Source organism: Trypanosoma equiperdum (assembly GCF_001457755.1).
Source record: "Trypanosoma equiperdum strain OVI genome assembly, contig: ctg_455, whole genome shotgun sequence".
Taxonomy (NCBI): Eukaryota; Euglenozoa; class Kinetoplastea; order Trypanosomatida; family Trypanosomatidae; genus Trypanosoma; species Trypanosoma equiperdum.
The window spans coordinates 28,844-41,036 of NW_027124371.1; the positions used below are offsets into that span (position 1 = coordinate 28,844).

Consider the following 12,193-nt stretch of genomic DNA (forward strand, 5'->3'; position numbering starts at 1 on the left):
ATGCACGCATATCCTGAAGAACTGCATCGCTTTCCCTATAGTTTTCCCAAATATATCGTCTTATCATCCACCCAGCGGTACGGCGGTACCTCCAAGTTAAGAGGGGCGGGACCTTGACGAATACGACCTGAAGCGTCGTAATGACTGCCGTGACACGGACAGAAGAAGCCACCAAAGAGACCCTCGTTAGGAATGGGAATGCACCCGAGATGAGTGCAAATAGCGATGACAACAGCCATTTCACGATGGTCAGGGAAGCGGGCCTCGTCCGTTTCGGGATGCTTCAGTGCACTGAGTGGAGTCCCCAGCACATCATTCATTTGGCGCTCTGAGCGGCGATAAACAAACACGGGTTTGCCCCGCCATACTACAGTCTTGCATTCACGGTCCTCTAGCTCACCCACCTCAGCCTCAATGTTCATTTGACCAACCATGGACATGGCCGGCTGTCCAACGTACCACAGCGGCAACACGGCATACCGCACCATAAGGATAACAAATCCCAACAATGCAGAATTCAGCGCATAGTCTGTGACGCGCGCACGGTCCTCTAATTCATTAGGCAACTTCGGTTTCAATATGTACTTGCGGAAAAACTCCTCGTCCCACATGGAAGCGTCGTAATCCTTGAGAGCGACGCCGGCTGTGGCCTCAATGCGTCCCTCACGAGATCCCTCCGGATATGTGTTGAGAACAACCTCAGAAGAGGTATCCACTGAACACAACGTTGGGTCGGAGTATTTGGCGTATCGGCCGTACTTGTCTGCCATCTCCTTCGATACGGGTGGTTTTAGAAATTCGTCGGACCATGAATTCACGGGTCTGTCCTTTACAGTTAATGGGTTGGAACCTTCAAGTTGCTTAAAGACCAGCGATACGCGAAGGAATGCCGTGGGTTGGAAAGCTGATATGCAGGACCTGCGGAACATTTAAAGTGCTTGTAGTTTCTTTTTCTCTCTCCCTCTCTTAGAGCGTATATATTTGCCGCCGTCTGGAGAATACAACTGGTACGGGGTTCACCTCACACGTTAACGGAAACAAATGGTAACACTGCAAGGAAACCAATTTCCCTTTTTGTGAGTAATAATAGATAATACCACTGATTGCTTTGTACGCGCATCGTAATAGAAGTAGGTGGATTGAAAAGAAGAAAGTAAAAAAGAAAAGAAAGAGGAAAAATTAACAAATATATAAACATATTTGCTCCCACAGCTGTGTAGACACTAAACGAGCAAATATACGGAAGGAATTATACTTATCAACAAGGAGCTCATGCGGATAAAAAAAATTCGCGCACGAAAGGGACAACTTTGAGAGAACCAAGGGGTCCCACACACCAGCAACACATAACGGAGCAAACGCTCCAGCCTTCACAATAACTGGTTATCGCTATTGTAAATCAACAGCAAATAGAAAACCAAATATATAAATATACACACAACTAGAAAGGAGAAACACAAAAGGGGAGCGACGATGACAGCAACACTCGCATCCACCCCTCATACATTCAACAACTCGATTCGAATAGATTCGCCTCCGTGAGGGCTCCACTTTCTCAAAGCAAACTCCTACAAAACACACATGCAAAAGCAAAAAAAAAAACATCCACCAGATGAAGTTACACAACACTCACTGAGGGATACATCGGCAACCCAACCATGAAAGCAGCACGACGTGTGCTCCCATTTGTTGTTGCCACAATAACAGGTGTGCGTGCCCGGGAGGAGCGCAAGCGGGATGACTTAAAAAGCACTGGGGGACCAGTGCCGTCACCATCGCATATGTTTCTTTCGTTATGGTCACTATGATGTTTGAGAAAACTCGAGCTTTGACTGTTGTTGCTTCCCCACTTTTCCTCCGTCATGGCTTCAACGACACCTGAAACTAAAAGGTCCAATTCGCCCTGTCCCTTGACGGATGCCGATTCGCCTGTTAGTCGCCCATTTGTTACAGAGACAATCTTTTCCAATTGCTTTGCAACGAGCACACTCGCATAATGGGCATCACTCAACAATGGGGGGTTGGAGCAACTTGGCTCAACCCGCGCAGAATCAGGAGCCAAGAAGAATCTTTCTTGACTTTCCTCCAATAGAGCCACTTCATCCTGGAGGCCAAGCAGAGTAACACCACCACAGTGCTCCTTCATGGATATTGAATAGGGGCTCAGCAGACGGTTACTCTCCAGTGCCGTTTGTTTAGTGGTGGTGTTATGCATCAATGCCAGAAGCACACGACGTGAGTGGAAACGCCGAGAGCCCTGATCCTCCAGCGCAGAATGGGCGATGTCGAGGAGGACAGAGTACGGTACAACAACCTCGCGATGTTTTGCAAGCTGTAGCAGGCGGTTAAAGTGTTGAAGAACGAAACAAGAGTCGGGTACCACAATGTCGTGATGAAGTCGGCGGCGAATAATAAATTCAACGCGCTCTGCTGCACCTTCAATATCTGTACCACCAAACACTTCACCGTTTGGGTCCGTCCATCGAGACGCACCTAGCCTATTCTCCTCGGGTTCCTTGCTTCTTCGTTGGCCAACTCGGGAATCGGTCCTCGCCCTCATGCTGTAACGCCGCGGTAGAACGTCGTGAGCCTCGCCAGGGAGAACCAACGTGGCCGCAGCCCGACGTATAAAAAGTGCATCCCACGATGCTGTGACGCAATGCATAAACTTCAATGGTTGTTTACATAGCGGCCGCATGGACTCGGTGAGGGCCTCAAGAGAGGCAAGCTTCTTCTCTTGTATGCTACTCAAACCCTCACTACCAGCAAAACGACCAAAGTCTTCAAACAACAGTCGTTCTCGAGCCAACTCGCTTGTGGGTGTCGTGAAGACCAGCGGGTGGTTCAGCACCGCACGACCAAGGTCTATAAGAGGCTCAATTTCAACCTCAGATGCGAGACGGACGTCTTCCACCACGCGACGCATCTGCGAAAGAAGATAATAAAGACCCAGCTGACCACCTAATCGCTGCGTGGTGCGTAGTAGCTGTATATTTTGTTGAAACTGAATGCGGAACTGCTCTGCTTCCGATAGCTGTGTCAGTTCCAAGCCTGCTATTGAATAAATCCCTGCAGCACCACCTTTAGTGGGAAACCATGTCCTGACAACACTGTCACCGCCGCACGAAGTGTCCAAACTACACTGTGCCACGGCAGCCTCAATACCAACATCACCAACACAGTCCCCACGCTCAGCTGCTATAATTTCAGCCACAATCATACTTTGATGTACGCGGTGGGGTTGCTGACGCAGTGCCAATAAAGCAAGTTCATCACTAGAAAGCCCCTGCAGCGACTTGGGGCTTAAACCCGCCGATGCCGAAGGGGGGCGTCGCAACTTTCGGGGATGCCACTCCATCGCGTGTCCACAACGGTTCAACAGCCCGTGGACGCGAAGGGCCTCAGACGCTTTGCGATGCAGTAAACAAACCCGCATGCATTCGCTTACCGCCTCGTGAAAAAGCCCAACATCGCACGTGCTACGACTGGGCCCAAGGAGGGTGTAAACAACTTGAAGGGCAGCCTCCCACGGCGTCATCGTATCGCTGCATGCGGCTCTGAAGAGGCCTTTAATCCGCCCATCCATTCCGTAGGAGTGATATGTATTCCACCCTCACCTCGCTGCAAGAACCGGTGGACAGGATTGAGAAATAAAAAAAAAACAAAGGAACAAAAAGATGAAACTTGCCGCACTCATGTCGATACCACACACATAAAATAGCAAAACAAATACAACAACAAAACACACACTCGAAATGCAAATTAAAAAGAAGAGAGTTGGGAGACGCCCAGAAACCGGGAGGGAGAACAAAGAAACCTCCCTCCAATAACGGAACGCACACTCCCCATTACGAGTGAGCAAAAACTCACAAACGAACGGAGTGCGAGTTGAAAGGGGGGTATTGTTCGCGACAACTTCGGCTTGTACGGGAGCCTTGACGCGAATACCGGGCGCTCCTTCAATCAGTTAAAACACAAAGTGGAGAGGAAACGAACAGCTGATCCGCCGATGTCACGGAAAACGTGTCATTGAACTTCGGACTCCACAACTTGCGTGGCCACTTCCTCTTCGCGGAGCGATCAGGGGCCTTCACAGCTTTTAGCCCCCTCCGCACACGAATCGTAGCGGTCACCTCGTAGCGCTCTCGCGACGCCCAAGCTAAGAGTAACTCCACAGGACACACCTCCTCAATCCACTGCTGCACAAGCTTCCGGGCTATCGCCTCACTCACTGTTGAGGGCCGCCAGACGGTAACGCCCTTCACTCCACCTTCTGTTGCCGCACTGTAAACAAATGTGGCGCCGACGTCTCCATCACGACCGCTACCAGCCAAACTACTGTAAGTATTCCCACCAGTCCCTTCTATTCTTCCATACCTTTCCCACGCGTCCAATACAGGGGTCTTTAGTGTGGCAAGTATAAACATGAGCAGAACCACTAGAAAATTTCTTTCGCCAAGCCGCCTAGACGCCCTGCGCTTCACCTTAAATCTTATCTCAAACATGTCGTTATGCCCCTGCGGCAAAAATGGCTCCGTCCATGAAAATTTTTCACAGAGAGTTTCGGTGGCATGAATGCGGCACGCTGCGTGGTAAAGCACCTTAGCTGACGCGCAGTGCACGAGACGGAGTGCGACTTCTGACAATGAGAACAGCTCCGATGATTCCCACCTATTTAAAACCTCTTCACCATGGGTATCGTAAACATATCTCAATTTCCCATCCATTAACACTTCGTAAGAGCGGGCGACGGCGCAGAATGCCTCTCTTGCCCTCGGGTTATTTGGGTTCTTATCGGGATGAAGCTGAAGAACTAAACTATGGTAGCTGCGTCGAATGGTTCTCTCATCCGCATCTTTGGGAACTTGCAACACCTCGTAGTACTTGCTGCGGTTCTCGAGAATCCAATTGATGCGAGTGTCATCCATCACTAGAAAACGATGAGTTTGTGTACAAGTCACCTACTCTCTTCTCCCAGTAGATACGCAATGTGATATGTCTCTTTCCCTACCACTTCCTGCACACAAGCGCAATGATAATACGTATTCGCTGCTTCGTGGTGTAGTGCGAGTATTACTTGACACAGAAGCCACCGCCCGATGTCTGACACGGGCAAATGGCCTTTAAAAAAAAAGAATGCACTTTACCTTATCACCATCACGCCGCGGGTATGTGGGTGACGTTAGTGGAGAAAAATAAAATGAAAATAAAAAAACAATGGGACAAAAAACAAAAACGAAAGAGTAAAATGCTAGCAAGGTCACATATATGTATGCATTTGCATTAGAAGATGTGGCATCCACAAAACTGAGCACGCAAAACAAAAAAAATCGAGTGAAATCACAAAAAGGGCACAGAAATCTCGAGAATTGAACATCTCATATCACGCAGGAAGAAAACGGGAGAACACAGTAAGTGCTTCCAAAACCTTTCCACACCCCGAAAACTAAACTCACTCTGTATGTCTGTGTTGAAGTAAGATAGATTGTGAAAAAAGATGGGACGCTAGAGAACAGTAATAAGTTTTAAACTAAACAATGAATAAATCGAAAACATTCGGCTACGAATGTGAAAATTTTAAAAAATGGATGTTTGCCGAGGCCTAACGGCAGCAACCTGCTTCACGTTGGTATCCTTGCAAGTGACACGAAAAAAAAAATGAACACGCTTAAACAAACACAAAAAATAAAAGAGAGAAACCAGTGGCACAGTCACAGGGGGGGGCTCAGTGGCTGGTTGGAGCGCACCACACAAATCTTTCAGGAAGCAACCATGAGCTCACCACCACCTTCTGCAGCTCTGAACACGATATCGCGCTCCATATCGATACTTATTGCCTCTACCGGCCAACGCAAGTAGAAATCTTTTGCGCGGTTGACGGGAAACGGTCCACAACGCTCCGCTTGCAACTCACACGCCTCAAGGACTGCCCGCACCGCTTCATAAACATTTAGAGACGGGCGATTGAACTGAGCAACAGTTGCAGCACTACCCGAAACCAGTAACTCACGCGGTCGCTTGGCACCGTTACACAGTTTGGATTCCTCCCCCAGTCCTGAGAGAAACACGGCAACCGCCTCCCGAAGCCCACCCGCTTCTGCCCATGAGGGCCAAGCGTTTAGAAGGGCCGCAAACACCCAGCCACCCTCAGCTACACCCACGGAATGTACCGGATCATTTCCCTGCTTCTCAGACCTGGTACCAGCAACCACTACTCCGGTAAGCAGAAAAAAAAGGCCCAAAGCCTCTAGAGAGCATGATAAGTGCGGGAATTTCCCCAACAGCTCGTGGCACACACGAGATGCAGCAACGGTCTCGCAGTGGTAAAACATCAATTCGCTTACCCACGTGAGAAGCAGTGGCGCCGCCACTTCCAAAAATTGGTTCATCGCGGAAGACCAACAACACTTCATGCGATGTTCAACGCTGCAGATTACAAACGCACGCAACGTTAAATTTCCCGGCGCAACTTTGGACCACTCGTTTAATGGGATTTGAACAGCAGAGTGGTGCCGGCCAACCCCACAGCGCATCATTTCACCCTCCACCATCCAACAGACCGTTGCCCTCGCTGCTTCAATACAGGGAGACACATCCCCGCCCTTCACCATGTGGTTTAACTCCGCCCCCAGCTCCACCTCATGACGTAGAGCAAACTCGCTACGATGCGCACGTCTCAGCAAGAGAAATATCGTCATCCACATGTACACTTGTCCACTCGGTTGCCTCACGTTCTGAAGTGCCCATTTGAAAAGTGTGTGGTCGCAGCAGCTCGCCACACTCACGGGAAGCCGAGAAAGCGACAAAGCAACAAGCCGTGCAGCATGCCCTACCAAAAACGGCGCGGCTTCCCTGTAGAGTAGCAGTGGTGTCAGGTGCTGCTCGAGAAGTAAGCGAACGAACTCAATAATCACCGTGGTATCAGTACTTTCCTCTGCATGTAAACATCGACACAAGAAAGAAATGATGCGGCAACTGAGCGGGTGGTCATTTGAGGCAGTACGCCGCCGCAGCGTGTTAAACAGCAATGACAAAAACAACCCGCAGCCAGCAGCATGATTCACAACAAGGGAACAAAGAGTAACCTGATCCTTGTCTCGATGTTGGGAACCGGTGAAGAGATAATCATGTGCTTCTTCTATGCGTCCCTGTTCCCTATCACTCTCAATTTGAATGATGGCACTTGAAACAAGGGCAGCCAGCAGTGCCTTGCCCCACGTTCGAGCCCCTAGCGCTTCTAACCACTGGGGTTCTGCGGAACGGAACATCTGCAGGTGCGATAGACGTAGCTCCTCTGATACGACAGAAGCACCACTGACAGAAACGCAGGCGTTTAAATGAGAAATATCACGTTGTGGTTGCTCTCCCCCCCACTTATGGATTGCCAAAGATACCTTCAAAGCGGAAAACTCGGCCACGGAACAGCGGTCCTCGCTTGGAATTACATCATCACCCGTCCTGTACGCACCACTATAACCACCCGACGCAAACACCTGCCTCGCACCTTCAGTGAAGAGCGGAACAAGCGAGAGCTGTTCAAATAAAAAGGAATCGAGCTGCCCACTCCCCAGTGGCTGCTCACATCCCGCGGTGGCTAGGGCTAACAGAAACGAAGCCGCCCAGTGTGGGTGCCGGCGCAAGGAGTTATTGACAAGCAGTTGCGGAGACATTAAGCCATCAGCCCCTTTCACGAAGGTAAAGTAAATCTGTCCATCTTCCCCCGTCAAGTCACGATTTGCAGGAGCTAAAAGCAGGAAATCATTCATGACACTAACGCGGAGATCTGAGAACGAAGACGGTACGCTGAGCAGCAACGTCAGGAGGTTGCCCCGGAGAAGGTGGCACACCTTTTGTTCGAGCTGACTGTCACCTATGCCGAAGTCGTCTCCCTTACCAACGAGACGTCTAATCACGGTGGACCCCATCTTCAAGATGGCATCACCCAAACTACTGTCAAACACGAGTCTGGTATCCGGTATACCTCCGTCATTCCGTATCTGAAACTGACGTAGTGCCTCCCCCAGAAGGCCTACAACCAACTGCATGAGCAGCACTTCACACCCAGGAAGCAAAAAGGCCGCCACACAAATAAGACTGTGGAGCGCCCCGCACGGGATTGTACGGAATTCGCTGGGGAACAACTGCTGGTCAGCGTGGTAGTTACCACCCGCTTCAGTACCCGCCGTAGCCTCCCCGCAGAGCTCCCACACGACGTGCAACAAAGTGTTTGTCAACATAGAAATAGTTTCAGGAAGAAGAGAGGCGCCTCCACAATTCTCATGTTTGCATGCTCGCTCAAGACAGAGACATTCCAACAGAAAGCAGTGGAAGGATACGGAACTTCCATCGCGCACGCTGCGCACTATTTTTTCGGCGACATCGTTAAGGTTGGTATGGCGGTCAATAACGGCGTCCACGAAGTGCGGGCCTCTCACCGCGTCCTCAAATGCCTTCCCACTGATAGATGAAACCTCAAACAATACGCACAACAACGGTCCGTAGGGCACACTACCACTTGGTAGGTTGTTTAGCAGTCCCACCAAAGCAGGCGCTGTATCAGCTGAGGCGGTTCTCAGTGCTTCAATAATGTAATCAGACAGATCAGGGCATTCACCCAAGAGAGGCTTCTCCACAAATAGCTCTCTTAGCGCCTCAGCCGCTGCCACCACAACATCTCCATTAAGATGCAGCAGCAAAATAATTAAGTTACGCGCAAGCCCCAGCGCGTCGCTCAAAGGCAATCCGTAGCTATCACTCTTGCCGCCCGCAGTGCCAGCAGCAGCATCATGGTGCGGCAGAGGGGTGGTAGTAAACAGCGCCGTACGCGTTGTCCCGTACTGCAAAACGAAACGCGTGAGGTAAAGAGCATTCGCAACTACCGGCTCCTCCCCACGAAACGTTTCCAACGCCCACGTAAGATAGGTCAAGAAAGGTGACCTCCGAACACCCCACGAAGAAGCAGGGAGTGCATTTGCTAGACTCTCGAGCCATACAGGGTGTTTGGCGCACGCCTCGAAGGCCAGGTGGAGCAGATAAAGCAAGAGCTCCACTCGGAACGCATCTGTCAGTGCTGTAGTGAGAGAACACATGTGTGGCACGCAGTGCTCCGCAACACACCACAGAAAAGGGGGACTCGCCTCCGCCAGGTCCGTTAGCAAAAGAAGCGGCAGAGGAACGGAGAAATCATCCGCTGTGACTTTTACCTCCTCTGATAACCCAGCAAGGACTGTTTCGCATAGGCATATCGAGAGACCCACTGGCGGCTGCGACAACAGCGTTGTATGTCCCTGGACAGTAAAGTCGTAACTGCGCCCATCCATGCCAAGACACTCCGTGTGACAAAAAAGGCCACTCTCTGTTGCTTCCTCAAGCAGAGTAAAAACAAGAGCAAGCACCGACAGGCCGGCTTTGTACAGCGGCATGTGGTGGTGAAGCGAGATGCAACGGCAAATCTTCGCCCCGAGATCCTGCAACAAACCCGCGAATCGCAAGAGTAAATCCCACGGTGGCGACGACAAGCAACCCTGTGCAGGGACGTCGACAAAGGAGCTTTCGTGCAGGGAGTTCGTGCGGTGTTTGACAAGCACTGGGGAAAAGGTGTATTGTAACGATAGCATGATATCCTGTAAAGCCTGCACGACGTGCAACGCGGGAAGTTTGTCGAGTCGATCAACCAAACAGGATGCACAAAGCGTGTGGTGAGGGGGAAACTCCCGCTGCGTATTCTTTGGCTCCAACAGGAGAATCATATGCTGTGGATCACAACACTCATCTACTTCCCACTCGCTCATATAAATATATAATGAATTATTGATATACGTATGTGTACGTTGACCAGGCCTGGGGGAGTGGTGAAAGCGGAGCGAAAGAGAGAAAGGAACAGAAAGAAAAAATATAAAATAAACGAAACGCAGATATGGCTCGTCACTAAGAAAACGCGAGAAATTAGCAGTGGAAAGCAACACCTTGAACTCTTGTCCGTTATAACAAAACTTACCGAACGTATCCCCGACGCAGTGCGATACACAAACACCCCCTCAGTGGGATAAAAGAGGTTATAACGTCGGGAAGGGACATATGAATAAACAAATAAATGAAGGAGTAAACAAATGATAAGACGAAGATAGACTAATGAGAAAACCATCGGTGTGCAGCTGAATGACACATATTTTTTTTTCTCAGACGAAGCGATAGTGCCCGCTCAGGGACTTCGAGGGTTACTGTAACACCACCTACGCGTGCCCATTCCCACGCATACACAATCTTTTTACGACACTGCGGTTACGCAATAATAATCACGCAGCGAAGCATATAGAAATACAGGAAAAAATAAAAAAGTATTATATGTAAGTGTAAATGACTGACGATAAAGTTGAAAATATTCTTCCCTTCACCAACCAACCAACCAACCAACACCTCCATCGCAACAACAACAACGACAACGACAAAGCCTCGGCAGCACATCGACCAAAACCCCTGCGATTGTCTCCCCTGCGCTCCCATCGCAACGTAACCTATTCCCTGGGTTTTTGGACGTCTGGTGACCCACCACGAGCACTAAGCGCCTCAAGTACCTCCGGGTACGCTACGACGTAATACGTCGTTCCATAGTGCATATTCCTAAGTTCCTTTATTTCCAGACGTGACTCCTTCAAGTACTCCCTAATAGGTGAATTCCACTTACAGCCGTGTGTGTTTACGCTGTGTCGCTCCTCAAAATAGTCGAGAAACCAGTTGATTGGTAAATACGGGCTTTTGCCGTGCTCAAGTAGAAGAATAAGACCACTTGATTTAACGACGCGCTGCATCTGCCGTAGAGCCTTGAGAGGATCATGAAGCGAACACAGTCCAAACATGTCAACTACGCAGTCAAACTCACCATCAGCAAACATCTCAAGGTTCTCTGAGCGCACACGGCGCACGTCATACTTGGGATATGCCGTCTGTGGTATGCGATACCGAATGGCCTGAAGCTGCTGGGCGTTTGCATCACACATAACAATCTCATGGACAGCGTATGGGTACGCCCCAATGTTCTGTCCGTGACCGGCAGCGAGTTCAAGCACCCTGCCGTACGTTTGCTGAAGGAGCTCCTCCCTGAGCTGTCGCACTTCCTTCGGTTGCTCCACCCATATTCGAAAGAAGGTCAGCACCCCACCCACTAGTGAGATGCAGAACACAACGGCGCTCCAAGTTTTCACACGTTCCTTCAGGGGAAGTTTCGCACGCTGCAGGCGGAAGTACTCGCGTTGCTGGTAGTACTCGTGATGCCAAAAGGGTTTCACATGGGTGGGAATATCATCTGTGTAGTCGTAGAAGTTTTGCTTCCCTCTCGAAAGAATGGGAGGGTACGTTGTATCCCACCGCCAAATAAGAGCCTCAGGCTCCTTGTCCCTTCCATCCCTTGCCAAGGCGTGCCGAGCATACTCCAGCACCACGTCATCCGATGGTTCGAGGAACCCCTCTCTCCTCTCCACACCCATATTTACGTTCGTAATTGACGAACTCTTATCAGAACTGGGGCTGACTTCAGGAGCAACGCCCTCCGTTGATGCCTCCTCCCGACCGCTGCCACCTCCAGATTTCGTGCCCTGAAACCTACGAGCAGTGGTCACCACGGCACGAAGCGGGCCCGCTGCACCGCTCCTCATACATGGAATAAACCGCCGGAACATTTGCGAGTCTAATAATGATAAAAGTACCCGCACTATTTTTCCCCCCTCCCTTTTCGTCTCCTTTCCGTTGACCACTTATTGATGAGTAAACCCCCTTCCTCCTCGCCCCTAACACTAAGTAGCAAAGGGATTGGTAACGAGCAAAGTGAAAAGGAAAAAAAAAAAAGTAGCACTGCACACGCTCGTGGTAAAAGCCCTGTACAACATGAGGGATCAAAGCAAGCGACGGAAATAAAGGAAGCAGAAAACAGTAGCTAATAGGGAAAAGTCGGAAGTGGTCACATGACCAAAACCCCTTCCGGGTGTATGCAATTGCACTTGGGAATAAGTAAAGAGTAAGAGGAAGGGAGAAACAGACGGGGAGAGAGTTCAATATCTTTACCCAACCATGCCACCCTTGTGCACGCACCATCATCTAATGGATGATCGTGCAATAACAAAACAATGGGACGATGCACCACTACCGGTAAGGTAACTCAAGTTATCTTACCGGTAACTGAGACTCTCTCCCCCCCCCC

The 12,193-nt window shown here is 50.0% G+C and overlaps 4 protein-coding genes and 1 pseudogene across 5 annotated transcripts; all 5 read right to left on the reverse strand.

Moving 5' to 3' along the window:
* Window positions 1-35: 35 nt before the first annotated feature.
* On the reverse strand, window positions 36-929 carry TEOVI_000194900 (rieske iron-sulfur protein, mitochondrial precursor; the record flags this gene model as incomplete). Its single annotated transcript, XM_067225102.1, has 1 exon — window positions 36-929. The coding sequence occupies one exon, from the start codon at window positions 927-929 to the stop codon at window positions 36-38; it is 894 nt and encodes a 297-aa protein (XP_067081203.1).
* Window positions 930-1,618: 689 nt separating this feature from the next.
* TEOVI_000195000 (uncharacterized protein) lies at window positions 1,619-3,586 on the reverse strand (the record flags this gene model as incomplete). The annotated part of the gene is made up of 1 exon (XM_067225103.1): window positions 1,619-3,586. One exon carries the CDS (start codon window positions 3,584-3,586, stop codon window positions 1,619-1,621), a length of 1,968 nt encoding a protein of 655 aa, XP_067081204.1.
* A 373-nt stretch (window positions 3,587-3,959) lies between these two features.
* On the reverse strand, window positions 3,960-4,928 carry TEOVI_000195100 (chaperone protein DNAj, putative; the record flags this gene model as incomplete). Its single annotated transcript, XM_067225104.1, has 1 exon — window positions 3,960-4,928. The coding sequence occupies one exon, from the start codon at window positions 4,926-4,928 to the stop codon at window positions 3,960-3,962; it is 969 nt and encodes a 322-aa protein (XP_067081205.1).
* Window positions 4,929-5,759: 831 nt separating this feature from the next.
* TEOVI_000195200:pseudogene lies at window positions 5,760-9,791 on the reverse strand (annotated as a pseudogene). The gene has a single exon. A coding segment is annotated over exon 1 (4,032 nt).
* A 723-nt stretch (window positions 9,792-10,514) lies between these two features.
* Window positions 10,515-11,675, reverse strand: TEOVI_000195300 (methyltransferase domain containing protein, putative; the record flags this gene model as incomplete). The annotated part of the gene is made up of 1 exon (XM_067225105.1): window positions 10,515-11,675. The coding sequence occupies one exon, from the start codon at window positions 11,673-11,675 to the stop codon at window positions 10,515-10,517; it is 1,161 nt and encodes a 386-aa protein (XP_067081206.1).
* Window positions 11,676-12,193: the final 518 nt, after the last annotated feature.